The following is a 27,648-nucleotide window of genomic DNA, read 5'->3' as shown; positions in this document are numbered from 1 at the left end:
CTATACCCAAAGGACTTAAAATCAGCATACTACAGAGATACAGCCACAACAATGTTCATATTGCTCAATTCACAATAGCCAGATTGTGGAACCAACCTAGATGTCCTTCAATTGATGAATGGATAAAGAACCTGTGGTATATATATACAATGGAATACTACTCAGCCATAAAAAATAATAAAATTATGGCATTTGCAGGCAAATGGATGAAATTGGAGAATATCATGCTAAGTGAGATAAGCCAATCTTAAAAAACCAAAGGACGAATGATCTCACTGATAAGTAGATAATGACACATAATGGGGGGTGAGAGGGTAGAGAATAGAGGAAGGAGGGATTGTATAGAGGGAAAAGAGGGGTGGGAGTGGTGGGGGTGGAAAAAGCAGCTGACTACCACATTTACATACTATTAAATTCCTATTAATCACCTTCTCCAAAAGACTGAACCTTATAAGTTTGAGTGTGTTTATCTGTGTGTGCATGCGTGTGTGGTTGTAAAAGTTTTCCAATTATTATGCTTTCCTTGACTCCTACCTTACTCTGCTGATAAGCAGTACCAAATTCCTCTTGCATTCTGTTATACCTAAATATGGTACCCACCTCCTTGCCAATAAATAGTGGCTATTTTTAATGAAAGAAAGAATGATGCAATCCAATCTGTGGCTAGATCTGCACACTGTGGTTTTCTACAAATACAAACTCTGGGCAGATTGACATTTATAACACTGTCAGTGTCCTACCAGCATGTACCTTTGGTACAAAGTGTTTCATTACATGTACCAGGGTCTTGGTCCTGGACTGCTTCTTGTGACCTTAACAGTGTGTATAGCCATTAGCAGAGTGGGCTCAATGCACTTGGGAACTAACAGTTGACTCTCAGATAATCATGATGATCAGCTGGTTAACAAATATCCCAAATTACTGCATCTTGTGAAGAAATTCTCTGATGAATATTCCGCATCAGCTTTTTGTACACTGTGCCCAGTTGGCTAAATCCAGCTGCCACTTGTTTTAATTTTTTTTTTTTTTTTTGCAGTGAGGCTTTACTGAAATACCCATTTTCATATTCTCTATGGCTGCTTTTGTGCTGCAACTTAAGTGTGAAAAAGTTGTTGTGGAGATCATACTATGAGCAGCTTGGAAATAAGCACTGTTTGGTCCTTTACAGTCAAGATGGCTGACTCCTGCTCCATACCCTCTGTCAGAGGTTCTTGTGGGATTTAGTTTAGTTTGCTGGAGTAGTAAAGAGTGCACTAACCCACATGTAGTAGTTGCTTCCCTTCCCTGACATCCACATTCCCATACCAGGGGCTTGGTGGTAGGCATAATGGAGTTTTAATGGTATGCTCACTGTAATCCCTGACATGTGGATATGTTACAATACATGGCAAAGTGCTTTTCAGAAGTAAGTAGGATTGTGAACTTTATGAGGTAGGGATTATCCTGGATTCTCTGAATAAACTTCATTTAATCACAAACCAGACTTCACCTGGGATCAGTTGCCTCACAAAATGATGTTTGCTCTTCCCAAGCTCTGCATCCAACTTCCTCCCTTGGTTCTAGATCACTAATTAGAGTCTAGTGTAAATATAGTTCAAGTGAGAAGACACTCTCTGATCATGGAATAAATTATTATTTTTATAATCTGTCAGATTTTGCTGATATGCATAGACAAGAATATGCTATGGACAGATGTTAAGGACGCTACCCCAAGTTTTAAAATATGTTCCTGAATAGGGTATACTTTATTGATAGGGAAGGCTTTCTGGTGAATGATCTCAATCCTTGGAAAGCAAACCTAAGGCCATTCTTAATGTGCTGCTAAATTGATCCCTAAAGATTGGAAACAATCTATCCTACAATAAATGAAGTTGAGATACCTAACTTGGCAGTTAGGGATCAAAATTTCAAAGCAGCAGTAACTTGAAAAGTTCAAAACATTGTTGAAAATCTTAACAATGTATTTCTTCTGTAGAATGGGGTTGGTCATTGAAGGCGTCATTATGGAGCTGGTTTCCCTTATGTCACTAGGATCACTAGATTCCATTATAACAGAGGCTAAGTGGCAGCATTTGACCATGTAATATAATTAGCATGGATGTAACTAGCATAATGGGAAGTGAGGCATAGGTGACAGCTAAGGGTCTTGACCTGCAAGGATTTATACTTATGGCTAACAGATCTGGCCACTCGATGATATTGTTCCATTTATACAACCAAAAATTAAGAAAAGGTGCACACAGGATCTGTGCCAGTTGCTATAAGTGGAAAAATCACAATCCATTGCCAAATTTCCAGATCTAAGTCAGTTCTTAGAGCTACAGCTATTTATTTGGATAGAGTATGAGATCCTATAATGCTCCAGCAAGGATAATTAGCTATTTATTCAAGCATTTGCCCCAAAGTGGCCCACGATCATTTACTAGAGTAATTTTACACTGTGAAATGGTGAATACCCCGGTCATTGCTGTATACAAAAATCTGTGGTCACAATGTATACATCAGAAGGTCCAGAATACCATTCATTGTGTTTGTAGTAGCAGTGCAGAGAATCCAGGCAATTCCTGGAGTTCCTGAAAAAATCCCTCTGACAGGGGTTCAAAAGGCTCTATCATCTTAGCTTATTATCCTTCCAGAAGTCCTTTAGTGACCCACTAGGGTGGATCTACTTGGAAGTCGACAGGTGCTCACATTCTCTAACCTGTGCAGTATGAACTATAAAGATAGGAAAGGCCAAGTGGAAGCAACTGAAATTACTAGAACAGAAAATAAGGACTAATATACTTGCTGAAGAAATTAGAAAGTAATCTAAACTATATGAAAGTGAAATGATTTGATAACCAAGATGTTAAGAAATATATCGTGTGCTGAATCTATACTAACAGTGGACATTACAGGCCCCCAAATATCATCATGGTTGGCACAGATTCTGTTTCCATGGTCGTGTCAATGCAGGTGCTTTGTAAAATAAATAAAGGAAGAAGGCACCACTAACACTAAAAAAATACATGAATACACATTAAATGTATATTATTATACTTGTTATACTTAGTCACAGTAGAAATCTTTAAAAATAATTAACAACACAATTGAGGAAAGTTTATGTTTTCTCCTGGAAATTTACCTTTTTTAAAACATTCCCTCAAAATATATTTCCATGTTAGTAATTTATGAATACATTTCCAAATATTTCAGTGAGCAAATGTTACTGATCAACTGTTAATTTAGATGCTATTTTCTTAGTGCTTACAGGGTAGCTTAGAAAGAGTAAAGAAAGTAAATCTTCATTGCATATAATTATATTGCATAGTGAGTTAAACATGGAGTTTTGAATTGATGTTGAGATTAGGAAACAAGTTCTTAAATGGTTCAACTGGAATAATAATTCCTCTTTGGGGATTTTAGGAATGTCAATTTAAAAAGTGCTGCGATTATAAGACTTGTAAACTGAAAGGCCCAGTAAAATGTGGTTCAGGACCATGTTGTACATCCAACTGTGAGGTAAGTTGCTGACATTCCTGAAACAGAACTTCAATTTTAATTCTAGAAGACTGTATTAACTGAATCAATATAGAATTTGTAAAAAAATAGAATTAAGTGAAATAAAATATAAAGTGCATAAAGAAATAAGTATATAAGGAAAATTGTTATGAAATAAGGAAGACATCTCAGACTGGTACTGATTATTCTGTAGTGTTGAACCACAAAGTCTACCATCTTCTAAATTATCAAATAAAGAGGAGAAAGAATATACATATTTCTATGTCAAAAATACTGATGCTCAAATACATCTTAAAATCAAATGAATGATAAGTTACTAAGTATGAAGAAATTATAACATGAAAAACAGGAAAAGTATATAGTATGCAAAATATGAAAACACATACAATAACAATGGTTATTGTACTGGAATAGTTATATAAATTATTCCATAATGTACTAAAGTTAGTAAATGTGGGTTATTGATATAATGTTATCTCTAATACAATAAGTTTGGATAAGAAAGCAGGTTCTATAATGCAAGATATTTTATGATTTCAGTTCTGGTCAATCACTTATACTTAAACACTACATATATTCTTTCCTCCCAATTTTTCTATTAAGATCTAACTTAGTTCAACAAAATTCTGTTAATGAGGATTTCTTGAGTGTTATAACTGATAATGTCACAGTCAAGGGTAGGTGATTTCCACATGCCCTCCTATTTACAAGTTCCCCCTTATTTCTTTGTTGTCAATCCATTCTTCCACCCACAGCTCCTAGTAACCACCAGTCTGTTTTCTGCCTTTATAATTTTCCTTTAACAAAAATATTGCATATATTAAATCATACAGTATGCATAAATATATGATTTAGACATTGTAGCACAATGAATTTGAGATTCATTCATGTGCTGGTTTTATCAGTTCGTTCATTTTGTTGCTGAACAGAATTAAATGTATTAGAGTGACACACCACAGTTTTTTATTCCAGTCCCCAGTTGAGGAACATCTGGGTCATTTTCAGTTTGGGGAAATAAAAATGTACCTGCTACAAATAGTAGATTGTATATGAATATAGTGCTTCATTTCTTTTGGCTGGATACTTTGAAATGGGATTGCTGAACCATATAGTAAATGTACATGGATTTGTGCTACTTTGAATTCCAACCAACTACTTATAAAATGTACAGTTGTTTTGCAAATTAAATGTAAACTCTAAAACTATACAACTACTGGCTTTATTTTATCTTCACTCTTGGTTTGCTATTTTTACATTTTAAAAATAATTTCATTGGTTGCTCCAAGGTTTACAAATCTTTGATTAGTCAGAGACTAATTTCATATACCATTCCACTTCCTGTGTAGTAAATGGATCTGATAAAAGATTACTACAAACACAAAATATGTTGCTGCTATTTTTGCTTTAGTCTTTTATATTTTAGATCAAGTGAAAGAAGAAAAATATAAATTTATAATTAATACAATTTATTCCATTTCCAGCTCTTATTTCCTTTATCTGTTCAGTATTATATGTCTTGTATCTAAAAACCTTCCCTTAGTATTTTTTTGTAATGTGGGTCTGCTGAAAATGAATTCTCTCAGTTAACTTGTTTGTGTAGAAGATTCTTTATTTCTCATTCACTTTTTTTTTTCATCACTTTTAAGATGCCACTTCATTTATTTCTCACCTTTGCTTTATTAAGTAAGCAATTGTATCAACATGGATTTTACTGTGTGTATATGTGTGGAAAAGAGAGAGAAACTTCATCTTATATAGCAGGTCAGCATTTGGATATGGTGGACTTTACTATGAAATGCAAAGGACAACCAATTTTTTTTTTTCAGCAAGTCACAAACATTTAGTAGTAACTATACTCTTCTTCTGAGCTATGCAGGGAGATCTTTGTGCTCTCGGGTAGTAATAAATACAATGATGGTTGTTTGATCAGTATTATATACATTGTTATGAAGTATTATTCTGAGCATTTTTCCATTAAATCAATTTAATACCGATAAGAACTCTATGAAAATATGATTATTATCCTAAATTTACAAATGCAAAATGAGATACCATATGTCTCATTCATACAACCAAGATAATACAAGTCAAACCAGGGACTGAAACTAGATAGACTGGCTTCTGTGTCTCTCCAAGAACAAAAAAGGTAATGGTAATGATCCTTCAATTTTAAGAAACATGTCTGTTTGACCAATCTGTTTAGTTTCCCTTTAAATATTGGTTGCATCAAACTGCCTCATACTGAAGAACATCACACAGGTGGGAAGCTGTGAACCTGATGTTAGAGGGATTGTTTTATATCTTTGAGATAGTGACTCTTCCCTGGCCCTCTGGATGCATGCTGTACCTGATTCCTCCTTGGGAGAATGCTTCAGGAATTCTGTCATTCCCTCGGTCATTAATAAGCAGGCATGTTTTGTTTGATAAATCTCTTCAGTAAGTAATTGAAGAATTCACAGGACATAATTCTGTTTCTGTTTTTCCTTTTCCTCCAGTTTTCAGTAGCAGGCATTCCATGTAGAAAGAGTGTTGACCAGGAGTGTGATTTTACAGAGTACTGCAATGGAACTTCTAGCCATTGTGTTCCTGACACTTACGCATTGAACGGACATTTGTGCAGGTTTGGAACTGCATATTGTTATAACGGACGATGCCAAACTACTGATAACCAGTGTGCCAAGATATTTGGAAAAGGTACTGCTCTTTCATATTTCTTTTACCTTAAACTTGGATCCTTCTCTGGATTTCATAATGTACCACACAACTCTAGAAGTGGAAGAACCTGGATCACAAACTTAGGTTAAGACATTAAGAAAGTAAAGCTTTATAGAACTCCTTGAGATTTTTCCCAAGATAATATTGTATCTTCCTTTTCTCATGACTTGAGTTTGGGTTTTGTTCATTAGTTACCTGGGCAAAATTTCATTGTTTATACCTCATAATTTATATAAAGATTCGAATGGCAGATCAACCAATTCTGAAATTTTACTTATCTTCCTTTTATTCTTCACATTCATGATCTCATTTTAATGGTGTGAAACTTATAAAATCAGAGTGAATTTCATTCCTCACTGAAGAGCAGCTGCTAGAATAATAATAGTCATAGGCCACCTGGTCAAAAATCCATGTTCATAGTTTGCTTTTTCAGAAAGCTTTTAAGTGTAATGCAAATAAGATTCAGGCATATATGCTTACTTTTGGTGAGCAATTATTCACAGTACCCTAATATGATTTTGTGTTTTTAGAGAGATTGAGATAAATTGAATACATCAAAATTACCTAATGAAATATATTAAAATATAATTATTTGATAATATGCTAAAGGTAACATGACACCTAGTTTTAATTATTTGCCCATTGATAAGCTAAGGAGTATAGTTCTTACCAAATGACATGTATGTGGTCCATGTTGTCTTTCTAATTATTTGAAATTTGTCTTTAGTAACAAGTTTCAGATTATATGATTTAATCAAAATTCAACCAGATCTGAATTAATTTTTAAGTCACATGTCCATGCTATTTTCTCTATGCTGTTTTCAGAATGCTACTTTTTTGTGGGTTTGCATGTTTTTCATGTTTATTTGTTTTAATATTATTTGTTATTATTAGAATAACTATCCATCAGGATTTAACACATCTCTTAAAAATCAAATCAAAAATATTTTCTGTAAGGAATATCTAGGACATACCCTCTCTCTCTCTCTCTCTCTTTTTTTTTTTAACCCAAAAAAGGTAACTTGACATTTGATGTCTTTTGGCGTTCTAATTGAAACAGATGTTTAGGAGAGTTTATGAATCATGTGTTTCTTCCTCTAGTGTAAGCTCTAATGTCCTCACAAAACTGACATAAAGGTTCAAAATTCTCACTTTCTGGTATAGTTTGTTCATTTATTCATTTATTTGGGCTCCTAACTGATGCAGGCATTTTTTTCTCTTCTTATGTTACCAAAAACCATAGCGCCAAAGATAGTTCTGAGACTGCTAAGTGAGACGTTCAGATTAACAAGTGGTTAACATTAGTTTGACATTCTTTAGTGAAAGAGAATATGCTAGCTGGTGCAATGGAAGTGCATTACTGAAACATCTACAAGGACAGTGGAATTTGATGGCTATTAGTAAACACTATTAAGTTTAGGAAAAGATAAGAAAAACATGCATTTCAAGGCAAAGTGTGAGCTCAAAGGGTCTACCTGCAAACATATGATGACTCATCCCTTAAAAAATGAGGTTCTAAAGGACTTGATTGTCAAGTTGAAGCAACTCTAAAGAAGATTAAGTTTTCCATCAGATCTATTTTTCCAGTGTTAAAGTTCTGACTGGAAAAAAAATGTAGGACCTGTACTTGGAGATGAGGATAGTTGGAAAGTGGCCCCCAAAATACTGAGTTTCCAGGATTCTCTGAAACTTCTGACCCTATGGAAGGTCCAATTCTGTTCCCTCCCTCATTCTCTCTCAGCTTAGATTGGCATAAGTATGATTCCCTTGGATAAATGAAAATTTATTGTTTAGGGAGCAGTCTTGCAAAGCATAGGATTTACCATCCTGGCAAAGATGCTAGATAACCGTAAAAACATTTCACTAGCATGGTTTCCAGAGCAAAGATCCTTACTCTTAAGTCAAGTTTAAATTAAAGAATTTTCATAACAGATTATGGAAAAAAAGAAAGAAAATGCTTAGTAAAATGGTCATAGTATACTGCCTATAATGTGTGTGTAAGGCCAAATATTTGGGTTCAACAAAAGCCCAAGGCTGTAGAAAGTGCTGTGATAGGGATACCAAAATCAGCATAAGTTCCAAAGATGGCTTCCTCTGCAAGCCAGGCAGCAGTGCTTAACTTCTGGGAACCAAAAGGATGAAGTTAGTATAATTAGCAATGCGGTTGGAGTAGCAGACATGAGTACTTTATATACTGAGTGTTAGGGGGATAACAGAATGTGACTTTTCTTGGTCTGTGAGCAGTCAGAAAGGGTATAACTCAATTTGTACCACCAAAGATTGATAAACTTTGTAAGCCCAATAATGTCATAATGCCACATCCAAATTCTGAATCTAAGCCAATATTTAGAACCAGAATGATTAAGTGGAAGCTAACCCCAGAAGAAAAACCTCACCACACCTTGGCAAACATATATGTTCATAGTTCTTCTATCATGTCCCTACAACTATTTAACTAGGTATCTATACACTAGATACATATACAGTTTTTCTTTTTTCTCACTTCGCATCTATGAACACCTGAGGTTTCATCATGACCAGCTGAAACAGAAGGAACAAACCCAGACTTGTTTCTTGGGTGGGTGGCTAGATAACTAGTTGTAAGGCAGGACAAACAAATGGCTTCACTGCAACCTCACCTGGGAGTGGTCTTGAGATATCCTGACTACCTGACCTTCCACCTTCCATAGGAAGAGGTATGACCAGTCACTGGACAGCAGATATTTTTATAGGTGGTGACAAAGGACTCTGCTTCTTGGTAGGAAACTGAATGTGGAAAGATCGGAAGATTCAAAATAAAAATTCTGGGGTAGAAATACATGGATAGACAATTTGAAGTGGGCATGAAATGTGCAGATCAGCATTTGAACTCACTAGGTAAATACTCATCAGAGAAAAATCTATCATGGAAAGACACAAAGCACCTAGAGATGTACTGACTCATCCAGTCAACAAACATAATCAGCCGTATCATCACCTACAAGACAGATATGATTTGAAGGCAGATATGTCCCCGGATTTTCTCTTTTTCTTTTCATTCTTGCTCTTGAAGGGGCTGATATTTTTCTGCATTTGACTTGTCTCTTTCTTACTGGTCAAAGGCATCCAAGAGTAACCAAGGCACACTCTGTTTTCTTGCCTCTGTGGCTAAGGCAACACATCTATCAGTGCCGCTGTCCCTAAATGATTAAGAAGAGTTTCTCCAAATGTGTCAGTGCCACAGAGCATGGACTATTCACTTTTGAGCTGCTGCTGTTAGCTTTCTCACCACCTATTCCTAGGCTCCACTGCCAGGGCCACACTTCTTAGGCCTATTTGAGAGCAAAGCTCTCCACTTCCAGGTGTAGGTTTCCATTCCTGTGTTTAACAAAATGAAATCACCCCCAAATCTCCAAGATTTAAACAGCTAATGTAGCTATTTGATATTCCATATTATTTTCACTATGATACCCAACTTGAAAGATGAATTTTAAAATACCACTGAACTCCCGTGAGAGAGAGAAAAAAATAATAATATCGCAAATCATATAACTGGTTCCAAAGGTTCCTGCCCCCAAATGACATGCTTTAAAATTCTCATGTGATTAAGAAGAGCAAGTTACAATGTCATTCATAGCTACTACCCTTTGGAAGAGGAAGTGGTTGCCCGCATAGGAAAGAGCAGCAGTTTCCTTCATAAAATGATATTACTTACTGAAGTAGATATAATCCTTTACAGTTTTGTCAGATAGGAGTATTTCTTTCCACTTATATTGACAGGGTGCTCATGGAAACCAAAGATTGATCAAATCCATGATTATGTTGAAATAAGAATTCCATTAGTTCATTACTAACAAATATTTTGTTTGGATTAAGGATGCTAACACAGCTGACGTGTTCGCTACAGGTGCTCAAGGAGGTCCCTACACCTGCTTTAAAGAACTTAATTCTCCTAATGAGAGACTTGGAGATTGTGGTTTTAAAAATTCTGAACCATTACCTTGTGAACAGAAGTACGTATACAGAAAGGGATTGTTTATTTAAATCATAAAAATTACATATTTCTTGTCAAGAGACACCAAATAATAATGAACATTAAATGGAAAACAGGACAGTATTTTCAAATTGCAGTATATATATTTTTTCTTCTATGCAATTCAGTTTCATTTTCCTTTCATTGACGTGATCCTAAACATGAGACTGAATGAATAAAAGGCTGATAATTATTACCAGAGGAAGAAAGTAGGCACAAATTTCCAAAATTCAGGACTCCTGTAGTGAGAATTAAAATTAAGTTTTGAATTAGGTCTATCAATGACAATAATCCTAAAGCAGTTTTTTTTTTTTTTTATCTTTAAAACACGATTGTTGAAAGGAAGAAAACTTTCAGTTTTGTTTTTATTGTTTATTTCCAAAAAAACTGATATATAAAGCATAGAATTACATTTGACTACCTCAGTGTGGCTATTGGAGCATAGTTTTGCTAAAAGCCACATAATAAATGGTTAATGAAATCCAATAAAGGAAGTTCTTACCCTGTAACAAGTGCTTCCTTAATTTCATTGGGATATTAATAATAAAAGACACATATACATGCATACAAACACAGACACAATAAAAACCAAACCAGAGTCAAGAAATAAGAAAGAAGGAAGATAATAGAAAAACGCTCAGATAAGATCAAGTAATTCAGGGAAGAGCAGAGCTTTCTTTTATCTTCCAAAGAATCACCAGGAAAAAAAAAAAAAAAAAAAGTAAAATCCTTAAGTAATTATCACACACAGTACAGTTCAAACAATGTGGGCTCCTTATGAAGATGAAAAATAAATGCTGAAGGTTTCTATTTGGGTGGGATAGGAAGATATCCTCCTCTAGTCTCCTTCATCCATTAATTTGCCATAGATAATGCATGGCATGAAGAGGATATAGAATTTCCCTCATTCCCCATAGGAGGACTAGTGCATAGAAAGAGGGGATGTGGAATCACAAAGATAAGTGGGAACAACATGAGGAAAACCTGTATAATAACTACAAGACAAGGTGTAATCAGCTACACCTTGTTGGATACTGATAATTAAGCACTGATGACCAAACACAGTAAGTTATACCACAGTAGATCCCAACAAAGAGAGAGGGTGTGATATAGCAGTGTACTTAATCTCTCTCCCAGATGGCCAGAGGTTTGTTGCCTTTGATCTAATACTACTGTGTCAGTAAGTTTTACATCATCATGCCCAAAATACCTGACAAGAACAACTTAGAGGAGGAAAGATTTATTTGGGCTCACCATTTAAGTGGTTCAATCTATAGGTGGCCAACTCCATTGCTCTGAGCCATAGATGAGACAAAATCATGGCAGAAGGGTGTGACAGAGAAAAACTGCTCAACTCATGGCAGCCAGAAGCATAAAGATAGTGAGAGAGGAGCCAGGGATAAGACATAGCCCATGGTCATGCCCCCACTGACCAACTTCCTCTAGTTGTGCCCCACCTGCCTTCAGTTACCACTCCATAGTTCTTTCACGTTATTAATCCATCAAATGGATTAATTCACACCTGAGGTTATAGTTCTCACAATCTAATCTTTTAACCTGTATACATATATATTCTGGCACATATGTATCAGGGGACTTTGGATATACAGAAACATATTTTCTAGAGATCATGACAGGGACCACAGGAATATCAGAAGATGCAGGAAGAGTAAATACAATTAGCCACTTTTAGCAATTTTAAGCAAAAAAGTCACCAGATTGACCAGCCTATATCAAAAGAGATACAAGTAATGAATTTCAAAGAATGTAGAAAATTTTGATGAATTCTCCTAAAATAACTGGAGGCAGGAGAATACTAATAATTTTTGAGCTGCATAATCAAAAAGAAAGTCATGTATGCATATCAAATTCAATTCTGCTGTAACGCTAATTGATCTGTTTGCATTTACTTGTTTCTAAAATGTGTTTTATCTTACAAAAATATAAAACAAGTTTCTATTTTGGTGTTTTTATGGTTTCATGTCATGACTAAACAATATTTATGTTTCCATCCATGCAGTACTTAATTGGAAGTGGTATCATTAAAAAGTAAAATGATAAGGAATTTCTGCTTTCCATTTCCAGGGATATTCTCTGTGGAAAATTAGCTTGTGTTTGGCCACATAAAAGTACTTACAAAAGTGCTGTTCAATTTGCAGTTTATTCGTATATTCATGATCACGTATGTCTATCCATAATTCCTGGATCTTCTGTGAGTTCAGATGGAAGAGATAATGCCTATGTGGCTGATGGCACTGTGTGTGGACCACAAATGGTAACAAAATGTGATAATTTATACTTAGTTGTATGAAATCATGTTAATTATCGCATATCACATTTCATGATGCTAGCATAATTATACCGAATGGGTTTGAACCTGGTACTTGTGTTCATTTCCCATATAATATAAAGAAAGATAAAGCCTCGGTTATCTAATTATGTTGCTTTTTGGATTAACCTGTTATCAACTCTTATGTGAAAAAAAGAGCATATGTGTTTTAAACAAAAGGTTACAGTAACTGCCAGATGATTTTTTGATCCTTCAAATGTTAAAGTTTTAAAATTCTAGTTTCTGAATTTTCAGATTTTCTTGCTTTACACAGAACCATAATTGAGCTTTCATATTTCTTACATCATCTGCTATGTATCTGATCAAAGCATTGAATGTCAATATTTCTTGCCATTTTCCTTGTCCTTCTGTGGGACTTGTAGAACAATAAGAACAATAAATGCATTGATAGCAAAAAAAAAAAAAAAAAAAAAAAAAAAAGTGTCAGAAGCCCATAAGAACCAAACAAGAAATGTTTCTCTATATCTATAGCAGGAAGAATGGTAATAGTACATATACATGCTCATGTACTCATGTGTATGTGTATTTATGTGAGAATTATGTCCATGTGGTCATAACATAAAGGACAAAAGTTGTTCAAAGACTTAGTCAACCTGGAGAAATTAGGGACATATTTCTGAAAAAAAAAAAAAAAAAAAAAAAAAAACAATATGACATTTGAAATATAAAGCAGCAATCATAAATCAGCATGTAACCTATAAATGGCATTTAGCATTTCCTTGCTGAATAAAAATAAAGCAACACGTGGATATGGTGGATCAAACAGAAGCCAACTCTTAAATGTGAGATCAGCAATCCTAGTCCCTTGAGAAATTGTCCTGGTGTCCTGTAAAATAGCTCCCAGTGATCCCTCATCCTGGTACCCACTGCTCTGTACAATCCATTCCCTTTGTCTGTGGGCTACATCTAATGTCTTGCTTCTAACAAATAGAATAAATAAGGCAAAAGTTGTGGGATGTCATAGGATTAGGTTAGAAAAGACAGTGGTTTTGCATGGACTCTCATTCTCACCTTATCAAATTGCTTTCTCTGTGAAGGAAGCTGACCTCATGCAAAGGCCCACGAGGAAAGCAACTGGGGACCAGAGAGAAACTGAGGTCCTCAGTCAAGGAGTCCACAGGGAGCTTAATTCCACCAGTAACCACATAAGCAAGCTATGAAGAGGATCGTTCAGGTCAAGCCTTCATAGGAAACAGCAGCCCTGATGCCACCCTGAGCATTGCTTCATGAGGGACTGTGAGACAGGGAGCCCAGAGAAGATGTGCTCAGATTTCTGCCCTACAGAAACTGTGATATGATACGTGTATGTTGTTTAGGGCCATTAACTTCAGGGAAAATTTGTTATGTAGCAATAGATAACAGAGATTTTGGTACCTGAAATATGGTGCTGCTATAACAAATACCTAAAAATGGGGGAGTGAATATAGAACCAGGAAGTGGGTAGGGTCTGGGAGCATTTAGAAAACCTCAATAGAGGAAGCATCCCTGCAACAAATCATTAGTAACCCTCTTGCCTTTGAGAGCCATGTTAGTGAAAGGTCAAGAAATAGTGAGAAAAAGATCATTGCAAACTGGAGAAAGAATAGTTCTATAATTTAATGGTAGAGAGCTAAGCACATTGTACCTAATGAGAGAAAAGAAATTGAGAGACTAATTATTAAACAAAAGTATCATGACTTTAAAATTTTGAAAATATTCATCCTCTGCAGACATAAAACTGCTTAATTAAAAAGTGATTCCAAACACTATTAGGAAAATGTGATCCAGAGACAAAGCAAAGCAAGAAAGAGACTATACAAACATTAGTCATGAGTTCAAAAAGAGCAAAGAATTAGAGCACATTCAATTATTAAAAATTCCATTTAAAGAAAGCACATGCCTCACAGATCCACTAAATAAGAAAAAATGTCTAAAAGATACATTCTCTAAAATCATCAGGGCTTTGATCTGCAGCCATCTCAGCAAACTCAAGGTAGCAAGGGGCTTATTTTCAAGATCTTGTGAATGTGATTATTGTTGAATGTAATTAACCATGGTAATCGTCACAGGAAGTCCACAATTTTAGAAAAATACTTGTAGGCACACTGCCAGCAAAGATGAATAGCACAAAGAGAATAAGAAATGGAAAGTGACCGTTGGACCCCTGCATTACTCATCAATTCTTAGTAGGAAGTAAGCTGAAAGAGTTGCAGCTGCAAACATGCAATCTTTCATGAAAAAGAATGAAATAGTTTGAAGGTCAAGCAAGAACTGAGAGAGTGTCAGGCTGGGTCTCAGACCCTGGGGAACAGATTCAGGATCCTGACAGGTGAAGGAAGATGTGAAGTGCAGTTGGGATAGTAGATATGCTTTATTTGAAGGCAGTAACAACCCCCCAGGTCTCAGTCTTATCCTCTAGCCAAGACAGGCCTAAGACGTTTTCATAGGTCTTTTATTTTTTATTTTTTTATTTTTTTGGTACTGGGGATTGAACTCAGAGACACTCGACCACTGAGCCACATCCCCAGCCCTATTTTGTATTTTATTTAGAGACAGTGTCTCACTGAGTTGCTTAGTGCCTCACTTTTGCTGAGACTGGCTTTGAACTCATGATCCTCGTGTCTTAGCCTCCCAAGCTGCTGGGATTATAGGCATGCACCATGTGCCCAGCTCCCATAGGTCTTCTTTATTTGCAGATAAGACAATGAAGGCGCATTGCCAACAGGTTACATAAGTGAGTACATGTTCACAAAAAAATGTTTATGACCTTGAGTACATACACTGAATCGGGTGTTCATGACCTTACTAAAAAAAAATATAGCATGCCCTACCGAGGACATATTCAAAAGCCAAGAAAGATTATTACTCACAGGCCCTGAATCCTAATCAAGGAACTCCCAACAAGATCCGTATGATTTCAGAACTGCTCTGCATCGGTGACTCCTTTTTAATCTCTGTCCCCTACCCTTTCTGAGTAGAAAATTCAATAGGAGTTATTCTGTGCTTGTGTTACGTTTGTATATTAGGAACAGATTTAAAACTATTAATTTCACATATCCACAGATGGAGGAGCCATACTCAAAGAGTTCTGGCACAGCATCTAATCCACAGCTGGAACTACTTTAGATAAAAATATGGCATTCGAACTGATGCTCTAATAGAATGATAACTTTGGATAACTTTGGGAATGAATGTGGTGTGCCTATGTAAAGGACATGTTATGTTAGAGAATGGACTGTAGTACTCTGCTTTTAAAATGCCCCCCAATGATCTCACCTCTTACCCATTTCTTTAAATAATGCACATCATATGGCAGGATGTACCTGGAGACTTGCTTATAAGAACATTGCAAAAATGATGGAATGTCACTTCATTGTGGATTATAAAAGATAGTATCTTCCTTTTTGCTTCCCCACTACCACCTTTCTCTCTCCTTCTTTGGTTGCCTTAGGAGGAATTCATAGGAAGGAACTGAGTATGTCCTCAAGCTAACAACCCTTGAGAAATTGAGGTTGTTAATTCAAAAGCCTGCTAACAACCACATGGGAGGTTTGTGAGTTGATTCATCTGAGTGAAGCCTTCAACTGAAGCTGGCACTTTAATTGCATTCTCAAATGAAATCTTAAAGCAAATGTTCTGAAGCTGTACCACTCACAGAATCCCTGGCTCACAGAAACCAAGATAATAAATTTATATTATTCAAATTTTTAAATACCCTGAAGTGCCATTTCTGGCTCACATGATAAGTACGTGTTTGGTCTGTAAGAAATATCTATAAACTTTGACCCAGGAGTTGTACTCTTTTATATTTCTCTTGAGAATGGGTGTGATGAACTTTTACACATCCTCACCAGCATTTGGTGTTGCCACTAATTTTATTTTAACTATCTCGATGTGAGTATATTGAATGATATTTGTGGTTTTAATTTGCATTATCTAATGATTAATTACATTCAGCATTCTATTACATAATATTTACCATCAGACATGCTCAGAGAAATGTCCTTTGCCAATTTTCTGATAGGATCCCCTTTTTCTATTGTTCAGTTTGTTTGTTCTTTAAATATCCCACATGCAAGACTGCAAATATTTTCTCATTTTCTGTAGTTATTTTTACTTATTTTTTGGTGGACTGTTTTTCTTGAGTCACTTTCACATACAAAACGCTATACATAATATGTATCTAACTTGATGAGTTTAGAGATAATTATGCATCAGTGAAACTTTCACCACGATTTGTGCTGTAAATTTGTCTATAATTTCCAAAAGTTTATAACCTCCAATAAATAAGTTACTTATTATTTCTCATATAAGCATTTAACATTTTTTTCTCTCTTACATAGTATTTAAACATACACTCCATGACTCAATTATATTGTTAACTACAATTTATATACAGTAGATCTCTAGAAATTATTTAACTTTATAAGCAAAACAAGGCACCATTTGACAGATGTCTCCTTATATTCCCCATCCCTCAAACACCTGGCTACTTACCTGTGTGCTTCTGTGTGTTTGACTACTTAAGATTTATTATGTAAGTGATTTATCATGTAGCAATTACCATTTTGTTTCTGGATTACCATTTAACATATGTCTTCCAAATTCATTTGTGTTGCATGTTATCTTTACTGCCTTTTTTTAACTTCTATTTTCTATTCTATCATTGGTTTCTAACTTTATTCCATTATGATCTGATAGGATGCAGTGTATTATCTCTGGGTTTTTGGTATTTGCTAAGAGTATTTGCTGAGAGTTACTTTATGGGATAAGATGTGGTCTATTTTAGAGAAAGATCCATGTGCTGTTGAGAAGAAAGTGTATTCACTCATTGATGGATAAAATATTCTATACAGGTTTGTTAAGTCTAAAGTGTTGATTGTATTATTTAGATCTAGAGTTTCTTTGTTTAGCTTTTGTTCAGAAGACCTATCAAGTGGTGAGAGAGGTGTGTTAAAGTCACCCAGTATTATTGTGTTGTGGTCTGTATGATTCTTAAAGTTGAGAAGGGTTTGTCTGATGTACGTAGATGCTCCATTGTTTGGGGCATAAATACTTACGATTGTTATGTCTTGTTGATGTATGATTCCCTTAAGCAGTATGAAATGTCCTTCTTTGTCCCTTCTGACTAGCTTTGGCTTGAAGTCCACTTCATCTTTACAACTATTTTAACAGGTTCCAGGTGATGTGTCATTATGGTTTTAATTTGCATTTTTCTGATAATTACTGATTTTGAAGATTCTTTTACCTGTGTAATATAAAGCCGATACTCCGCCTCCCAACCACTTGTCAATCTGAGCTTTGCCCGCCTCCTACGTTACAGGAATTTCTGGCTTGCGCTGCCACCATTTTCCTTCTTCCCACGTTAGGTCCTAACATGCTAGATAGCTATTGGTTCATCGGTCAGCTTGCAAGTATTCTCCTCCACTACTGGTTCCTTCCAGCCCGGGAGATTCCAATATCTGGGAGAAGCGCACACGCCATCTTCCCTTTTTTCCTTTCTTTTCACCCTGAAGTGGACATGTTAGTCGTCCACATAATAAAGTCTCTTGTGTGAGACCTCGTGTCTGCGGTGCTTTTTTCTGGGAGCTATTGGCGAGCGGCAACTGAGACGAGCGAGCGGGCAGCAGTTCAGCGGGAGTGTGCAGCAGCAACTAGAATCACCGCAGATCCCAAGCTGCCTTACAATCTGTTGGTCACAGGATGTCTTTTTTTGAGAAATGCCTATTCAGATACTCAATCAATAAATGGGCAAAGGAACTGAACAGATGCTTTTCAGAAGAAGAAATATGACTGGTCACCAAATACAGGAAAAAAATTTCAACATCTCTAGCAATTAGCAAATGCAAATTAAAACTATACTGAGATTCCATCTCATTCTAGTCAGAATGGCAATTATCAAGAATACAAGTAACAATAAATGTTGGTGAGGATGTGGGGAAAATGGTTTACCCATACATTGCTAGTGGAACTGCAAATTGATGCAACCACTCTGGAAAACAGTATGGAGATTCCTCAGAAATTTTGGAATGGAACCACCCTTTGACTCAGTTATCACACTTCACACTTGTCCAAAGGACTTAAAGTCAGCATACTACAATGATGTAGCCACATCAATGTTATTAACAGATCAATTCACAACAGCAAAGCTATGGAACCAACCTAGGTGCCCTTCAGCAAATGAATGGATAAAGAAAATGTGGTCTATATACACAATGGAATATTACTCCAGCCATAAAGAATGAAATTATGGTATTTGTAAGTGAATGGATGGAGCTGGAGAGTATCTGCTAAGTGAAATAAGCCAATTCCCCAAAACCAAAGGCCGAATAGTCTCTCTGATATGCTGGTGCTAATGCACAATAAGGGGTGGAGGGAGGGAAGAACAGAAGATTTTTGTATCGGACAAAGGGAAATGAGGGGAAGGGATAAGGATGGGAATAGGAAAGACAGTAGACTAAATCAGACATAACTTTCCTATGTTCATATATGAATAAACTACCATTGCAACTCCACATCATATACAATCTCAAGAATGGGAATTTATACTCCATGTATGCATAAAATGTCAGAATACACTCTACTTTCATGTATAACTAAAAAGAACAAATTTTTTTTTTTGAAAAAGTAAGCATCCTGCTTAATTTCTCTGAACCTGTAGTCATTTCCATTATTTTACTACTGTATGGTGCCCAAGTCCAAGTTTGCCACAAGTCTGCTGTTGTATTGTCATTGTTTCAGCCCTAGAGGGCAGCTTTGTCACAAATCTGTATTTGGTGTGTTGCTCAGAATGAACTAGAGATGTACCTAGAAAAGGTAGTACCAACCTGTGGTCAGGCATGGCAGGATTCCTCTTGAATTACCATGAATGAACCAATTCACGACTGCCATACGACACCCACACCTGAGACCACCAACTTCATCAAGCTTTATCACACCTTGAAGCTACCACAAGCCTGCAAGAGTAGTAGTAGCCCACACTGCTAGGAGGTGCTCCTGTTGAACTGGATTCATGGGCTCCCAGCATAAAACTACTACAGTCAGCCACAGGCAATGCTAACTAGAATGAAAGTCTGATAGACTGGACCTGCATGTGTCCCCTGGAACCAAGGCTGTTCCCAGTGCTCTGTCCATAGGCAGGCATGCGGTGGGAACATAAGGATCTGCCAACTGTTAGGTTTTACCAGTCTGACACTAAGTTCCAGAGCAAAGTCCTGGGCTTACTGTCCTATCATACCCCTGGAAAATGGTCTTTTTCCACATTGTTGCACAAGGGGGGTTGTACTCCAGATCCATTTTAAGGCCAGCAGTGATGTCAGCTAAAATTCAAGTCTGTTCTGCCAAAAAAAAAAAAAAAAAATGCAGGTCTTAACTCCAATTCTGCTGTAGCTTTCATGTTCTACCCACTAGAGAGTGGACCCTTGCCTTTTCCTCCATTTCACCACAGGGTTTTAACTATAAAGTCTAGAATTAATTCCCTCACCCTCCCCTAAGTGAGAGGCATCTCTTTCTATACTGCAATGCTTGGAGCTGGGGGTGGCCCCTCTTTTCTTCCTGCCATGAATCTCTTCAGCTATTGTTTTTGTTGTTATACAATAAGCAGGCACTATGTTCACTTACCTGGTTTCCTGGGCTTTTAGGCAAGTGAATAGCTGTTCAATTTGATGTGTCTATGGGGAGATGATCTCTGGAGGATTTTAGCCGCCATCTTGTTCTTAAGAACCTAGAGCTTTGTTCTGTTTTATTTCTCTGAATAACATCATTGGAACTTTGATAGGGATTGCATTCCATCTGTAGATTGCTGTGGATAGAATGGACATTTTAGCAATATAAATTTTTCAAATCCTTAAGCACAATTCCCATTTATTTGTCATCTTCAACACCTTTCATCAATGTTTTATACTTTCCAGTGTACAGTTCTTTGACCTGGTTGACTTTTATTTGCAAGTATTTTTTTTCCGCAGCTATTGTAAATGGAATATTTTCCTTTCTTTCCTATGCAGATAATTTGTTGTTTGTGTACAGAAATGTTACTGATTTTTGTTGTTGTTTTTGTTGTTACTTCAACTCATGCTGAATTTATCTATTAGTTCTAACAGTCCTTCCTCCCCACCCTCTGGGGTGTCTGTTGTGTTTTCTACACTTTGTTTTTTGTTTAGTGTTTTCTACTTTGTCACATATAAACAGGAACAACTTAATTTCTTTTGTCTTTCTCAGTTTGGATGCCCTTCATTTCTTTTTTCTTGCCTAAGAACTTTCAGTACTATGTTGAATCATGCTATGGTAAAACATCCTTGCTTAATTCATGATCTTAGAGGAAAAGTTTTTAGCCTTTCACCAATGAGTATAGTTAGCTGTGGACTTGTAGTAGATGGCGGTTATTTGATTGAGGAATATTCCTCTTATACCTAATTTGCTTTGAGTTTTTATCATGAAGGATATTGTATTTTTCCAAATGCTTATTTTTTTACCATCTATTATGATGACTGTATTATTTTTGACCTTTAGTCTTATTAGACTAAATAAGAATTAGAATTAGAATTTGCATGTAGTAAAGCATCCTTGTATTCTTGCCTCCCAGGGATGGATCTCACTTGATCATTGTGAATGATTCTTTTAATATGTTGGGTTTTTGTTTGTTTTTGAGATGGGGTCTTGCTGTGCTACCTAGACTGGTCTCAAATTCTTAGAACTCAAACATCCTCTCTCCTCAGCCTCTCAAGTAGCTGAGACTGTAGGCATATGCCACTGTACCTGGTTCTAATATGTTGTTGAATACAATTGACTAGTATTTTTCAAATGTTTACATCTATCTTTATCAGAGATTTTGGCCTGTAATTTTATTAATTTTATTTTCTTTTAGTTTCTTCCTCTGAATTTGACCTCAGATTAATATTGGTCTCGTGAAATGAGTTTGGGGAAATATTCTTTCTTCTTTGATTTTTTGGAAGAGATTGACAAGGATTGCTGCTTAAGTGATTGATGAAATTCAATAGTGAAGTCATCAAATCCTGTTTTTTTTTTTTTTTTTTTTTTTCGATGGATGCCTCTCTTCCTTATTCAATATCTCATTATTGGTCTGGACAGGTTTTCTTTTTCTTCACTTTTCTGTTTTGGTATGTTGTGTACATTTAGGAATTTGTCCACTTCTTCCAGTTTATCCAGTTTGTTGACATATAATTGCTCACACATCTTCTTTAATCTTTTGTATTTCTATGGATACCATTTTCAAAGTCTCCTCTTTAATTTATGATTTTATTTATTTATTTGCACCTTCTCTCATTTTTTTTTTCAAATTAGTCCAGCTAAAGGTTTGTTAGTCTCTTCTGTCTTGTGGAAAACCTAACATAAATTCTTTGATTACTTTATTGATCTTTTATTGGATTGTTTTTCTCATCTTTAGTTCAATTATTTATTATCTGGTCTTTATTATTTCCTTTGTTCTTCTAACATTGGGATTAGCTTGTTTGTCTTCCTAGTTTCTTAAATTATACATTAGATTATTCATTTGAGATCGTGCAACTTTTTGATGTATGCTTTTATTGCTAAACTTCCCTCTTAGAAATACTTGTATTGCATCCTGTGTCAGAATGTTGTATGTCTGGTTTTGTTTTTTTTAAGAAATTTTTAGTTTCCTTTGAATATCTTCATTCACCCATTGGTTGTTCAGGAGCCTCCTGTTTAATTTGCAAGTATCCATGAATTTTCCAGAATTCCTCCTATTATTGATTTATAGTTTCATACTATTGTGTTCATAAAATACACTTGACATGATGTCAGTATTCCCAGATTTTATAACATTTGTTTTGTGGTGTACCATATGATCTAACTAGAGAATGTTCTGTGTGCACTTGAGAAAAATGTTTATTCTTTAGCTAGACAGATGTTTCTGATACATATTTTTGTTCTATCCTTTTGATCTAAAGTGTATTTTAATCTGATTTCTTTTAAATTTGTTTTGTCTGGATGATCTTTCTAGTGCTGAAAGTGAGCGGGGGAAATTCCCTAATATTAGTGTGTCTTGTATTACAGTCTTACTCCTTCTTCAGTTCTATTAATATTTGCTTTATATATTTAGGTACTCATGTTGGGCATACATTTATTTATAATTGTTCTATCCTCCTGATTAGTTGACCCTTTATCACTTTGTGATGATTGTTTTTTCCTTTTCTTTTTTTCTTTTTTCTTTTTTTTTTTTTTTTTTTGCTGCTTTTTTACTACTTGTATTTTAAAAAATAAGTATAGCTACCCCTGCTTTTTTAGTTTCTATTTACATAGGATGTCTCTTTCCATCATTTCACTTTCAGGCCATGTGTCCTTAAATGTGGTATGAATGTTTTATAGGCAGCATATAGTTGGGTCTGTTTGTTTGTTTCTTTTTGGTCCATTAATTCACTGTCTTTTGATTAAAAAATGACTTTCATTTATACTCAAGATAATTATTGATAGGTAAAAATGACTGATATTTTATCCATTGTTTTCTTTTTTTTTTAATATTCTTTGTTCTTTTCTTCACTTTTTGCTATGTTCCTATGTAATTTGATGATTTTACATAGTGGTATGCTTTGACTTTATTCTTTTTGTTAATTTTTGTACTTACTGTAGCTGTTTGTTATGTTGAGGCCTAAATAAAATACATCTGGTAGTTATAACAAGTTATTTTAAACTGATAATAACTTTGATAGTTTTTACTCCATCTTCCCTCCACATAATATGACTTTTATTTGAAAACATCTGAATTTGCCTGTGTTTTTAATTTTATTCATGAGTTTTGTACTTTCATATATTTTCTTGTTACTCATCAGTGATGTATATCTAATCATCTTTTTGTTGGGGTCGAAGGTCTACCATATTCTTTGGTGGTGTTAGGTCTTGTGTTTGCATATTTTTGGTTGCCTTACATTGGTATCTGTGCACCTAAATAAGCAGGAACTTATTCTAATATTTGCACACGGGGTATTCCTGGGAAAGTCCATAATCAGTTAGGCTGACCAGAGATTCTAAGGAGGCCATCTGGCTTGATTCAATGATCAGATTACTGAGGGAGTCCTCAGGCAGGCTAGACTGATGCCTGGTTCTACCAGTTGAGCCTGAAGCCTAGATATACTGGGTGGACATGTTGGTGGAATTATAGGAATGGGCTTCCCCGCCCCAGCCAACCTATGCTGGGGAAGCCTATGCTTGGAACTTCTGGGACTTGCATGGTGCTGGGAGCATCTTGGAGTCTGGAGCTACAGTGCTGTGCCTGGTATTAGGGGAGGCCTTGTAGCTCAGTCTGCAGGTACAGGACTGAAGTCTTGGGGCCATGGGAGGTATGCCCAGCACTGGGTTTTTCTGAGGTAGACTCAGTTTTGGGATGTGAGTTAAAGTTTGGTGCTTATTTTCCTCCTCTTCCCCCAACACAGAGACTATCTCTTTCTATGCCATGCTGCCTGAGGTTGGGGGATGGTGGGATTGGTAATGTTCAACTGTCCTTCCCATATTTTTTCAATGTACCTTTTATTATTTTGTGTTGATGGCATTACAGTCTCTCACCTTAGCTCTTGTGAAATAATTTTCATGCACGGAGAGTTTGAAGTGATGTCTCTATGGGGGGATAACTCTCAGAGAGCCCTGTTCTACCATCTTGCTGATATATCCTTCTGTTTCCAAGCAGTGTTTCTTTAAATGAGTTTTCTCTCTTTGTCTTCTTTAAGGTCAGTTACTGGACTGTGTCTTATTTCTTTTCTGGTGACAAGTTTACTTAGTTCTTTATGATCTTTGAAGTCTCGTATGGATACCTACACATATGAAGAAATATTTGCTCCTAGTCTTTACAGACTAGCTTTATGAGGGAAAGATTTCACCAGTCAGCCTAGCAAGATTTTTGGTGGGTTGATTGGTAAATTTGACTGTCAAGTCTTTTGCCAGGTCCCACAGTTGGGTTAGCCTTCTGTATAGGTATGAAGGTTGGTGGACATGGTGCCTAGGTCTATGGGGGCAAGCCTGACATTAAGATCCATGCAAGGGGACTGACACCCTGGTCTGCAGGTGTGATCCTGAGTGTATAACCTGGCTGGGCACCAGTGTTCATTGGGTGGATCTGAGGTCTGTGAGTGTGACCCTGGTTCCTGGGCACATGGGGATAGTGTAGAAACTGGGTCCCCTGGAGACTGCCTGGTGCCTGTGTCTGCAGGGGTTTGCTGGACTCTGGAGATGTCCTGGAACCACAAATCTGAAGGGATCTTCCTGTACTAGATCTACTGGAACAGGCCTGATGCCTAAATCTGCAGGTGAAGGCTTTGATTTGAGATCCTGGAAACTGGCATGGTTCTGGGGTTCCCTGGGGTGAGCCTGTGGCTGAGATCTGCAGTAAAGTCAGACAAACACTGCACATTCTTTTCTCTGTGGTGTATTACCAGGCGGAGTGCATCCCCCTCACTGCTTCCTCTTGGGCTTGGAAGAGGATTGATAGGAATAAGGGAGACTGTCTTTCCTACCTTTTTCAATTTGTCTTGTATTTGTGCCCCTCATGGGTGCTTTAGCCTCTTATCAGATTTTAAAGTTCTTCTGGAGGTTTTCTTAATGCATGAACAATGATAGTTTTTCTATTATTGGAAAAGAGATTGAAACAAATGTTTCTCCTTCTTGCTGTAATTCCTATAGATTTCTTCTTCTCCTTTTTAAAATTTTACTCTTTTTAAAAGGCTCCTTCTCACAACAAAAACTTTTAATTTTCATGAGGTCTAGTTTATCATTATCTTTCTTTTATATAGCATGCTTTGGTTGTCAAGTCTAATAATTCTACTTCTAGCCCTGGTCATAAAAATATTCCCTTTTTACAAGAAAAACTATTTTACGTTTATATTTTTATATTTACACTTATATTTTATATTTATAAAACACTCTATGTTTTACATTGTAGTCTGTATTCCACTTCAATTTGATATTTTTATAAAATTTAAAGGCTGTGCGTACGTGTTTTTGTTTGTTTCATTATGACCTATACCTGACCACTTGTTTCATGACCATTTGTTTTAAAATCTTTCCTTTTTTTTCATTGAATTACTTTTGCAACTTTGTCAAAAATTAACTGGTTCTGATTTTGTGGACCTTTTCCAGGGCTCTGTTTTGTTCAGTTTCTCTACATTTCTATCCATCTGCCAAGCATGTACTCTAAATTTCTTTAGCTCAGTAGTAAGTCTTAATGTTAGTCAGAGTGATTTTTTTCATTTTATTTTTGTTTTCCAAATGTGTTTTGGCTGGGGCTGGGGTGTAGCAAGACTCTCCGATTCACACAAAAAATTTTTCTTCTATGCTAGGTCTGTAACTGTTCATGTAAATTTTAGAATAAATTTATGTAAGACAATAAAATTTTTCTGGAATTTTGATGAGAATTGTGTTAAAGCTATAGCTAATTTGGGGAGGATTAACCACTTTGCAATATTAAGTCTTAAAATCCATGAATTTGTAAGTCTCCTCAACTAGTTAGATAACCCTTGATTTATTTTATTAGTGTTTTATAATTTTCAAGATACATGACATGCAAGTGTTTTGCCAGATTTATAATTAAGCATTTCATTTACTTTGGAGCAATTATAAATGGTATTAGTTTTTGTTTTCAGTTTTAACGTATAGAAATGTAATTTTCATGTGTTGAACTTGTTTCCTGAGACTTTGCTGTACTCACCTACAATTTCTAAAAGGTTTGATTTTATTTTATTTGTGAAAAATAAACAAAATTAGGATTTTATATATAGACAGTTATGTCTTCTGAAAAATAAGGACAATTTTTTTTTGTTTTTCCTTTATGACATGTGTTTTTAAAATTTCTTTCCCTTACCTTATTCACTAACTAGATCTGAATATGCTGAATAATTGTGAAGACAGGATTTAGTTCAAGGGGAGAGAACTTGCCTAGCATGTGCAATGTCCTGGATATTCAATTCCCAGGACCATTAAAAAAAAAAAAACAAAAAAACTAGAGAGTGGACAGTCTTATCTTCTTCCCAGTCTATGGGAAAGTGTTCAGCTTTTCATAATTAGGTGATGGCTATAGGATTTTGAAGATGTTCCTTCATTGAGGAAGCTTATGTGTAGTCTTTGTGGAGAGATTTTTTTTTTCCCCAGAGCTTTATCAAGTTAAATTGAAGTACAATAAAATGCACATATTTGAAGTATGCAATTTGATCAGTTTTGATATATACATAACAAATACAATCAATACGAAAACTATTTCCATTACTTTTTTAAAAATTTGAAATCACGCAGACTGTGTTTCCTTCATGATTTATTACACATTAGAAATCAATCACCTTAAGATACGTTAAACCCTACCCCCACATGTCAACTATGTCAAAATTAAATGGCACACTTATAAATATCTCAAAGATCAAGGAAGAAAACACAATAAAAGCAAATAAAAAGTGCTTTGAACTAAGTAATAATAAAAGCTTAAAATATCAGGATCTCTGGGATGAACATTTATAACTTAAAGTACTTATGTCAGAAAGAAGCTAGAATAACAAATTATTGTCAAATTATTTAGTAGGAAAAAAAAGTAGAAAAATAGAGAAGAAATAATACAGCTAAAATTTGATAAAAAAAAAAGTATCATCAAGAAAAAAGCAAGAACCCCAAAATTAATATCCAATGGAAAGGGAGGTATCAAAATAACCCTACAGATGCTGAGAATATATTAAGATAATATTACAATAGTATGCCAACATATGTGATAGCTTATATAACATGGTCTATATTAGAGATGGATCTACGTGCTGCTGAGAAGAAAGTGTATTCAGTCATTGATGGATGAAATATTCTATATATGTCTGTTAAGTCGAAATTATCAATTGCATTTTTTACTTCTATACCTTCTTTATTTAGTTTTTGTTTGGAGGATCTATCCAGTGCTGACAGAGGCATGTTAAAGTTACCCAGTATTATTGCAGTCTGTTTGATTCTTGAAATTGAACAGGGATTGTTTGGTGTACATAGATGCTCCACTTTTGGGGACATAAATGTTTACAATTGTTATGTCTTGGTGTGTAATTCCCTTAAGCAGTATGAAATAGCCATCTGGAATGTTCTCCAAAGCCTTGTGTATGGAAGC

At 35.6% G+C, this 27,648-nt stretch overlaps 1 protein-coding gene across 1 annotated transcript in view; it reads left to right on the top strand.

Moving 5' to 3' along the window:
• Positions 1-27,648, top strand: part of LOC306662459 (disintegrin and metalloproteinase domain-containing protein 18-like) — a gene marked incomplete at both ends in the record, with an annotated part of 161,443 nt that overhangs the window by 85,897 nt on the left and 47,898 nt on the right. Inside the window, 4 exons of the mRNA XM_079142167.1 lie at positions 3,406-3,501; positions 5,997-6,195; positions 10,103-10,208; positions 12,314-12,503. Of these exons, the coding sequence (XP_078998293.1) occupies positions 3,406-3,501; positions 5,997-6,195; positions 10,103-10,208; positions 12,314-12,503 (591 nt within the window). The remainder of the gene's footprint in view (positions 1-3,405; positions 3,502-5,996; positions 6,196-10,102; positions 10,209-12,313; positions 12,504-27,648) is intronic.

This window comes from Sciurus vulgaris (genome assembly GCF_902686455.1).
Source record: "Sciurus vulgaris genome assembly, chromosome: 5".
Classification (NCBI taxonomy): domain Eukaryota; kingdom Metazoa; phylum Chordata; class Mammalia; order Rodentia; family Sciuridae; genus Sciurus; species Sciurus vulgaris.
This window is presented reverse-complemented; position numbering and strand designations above follow the sequence as displayed.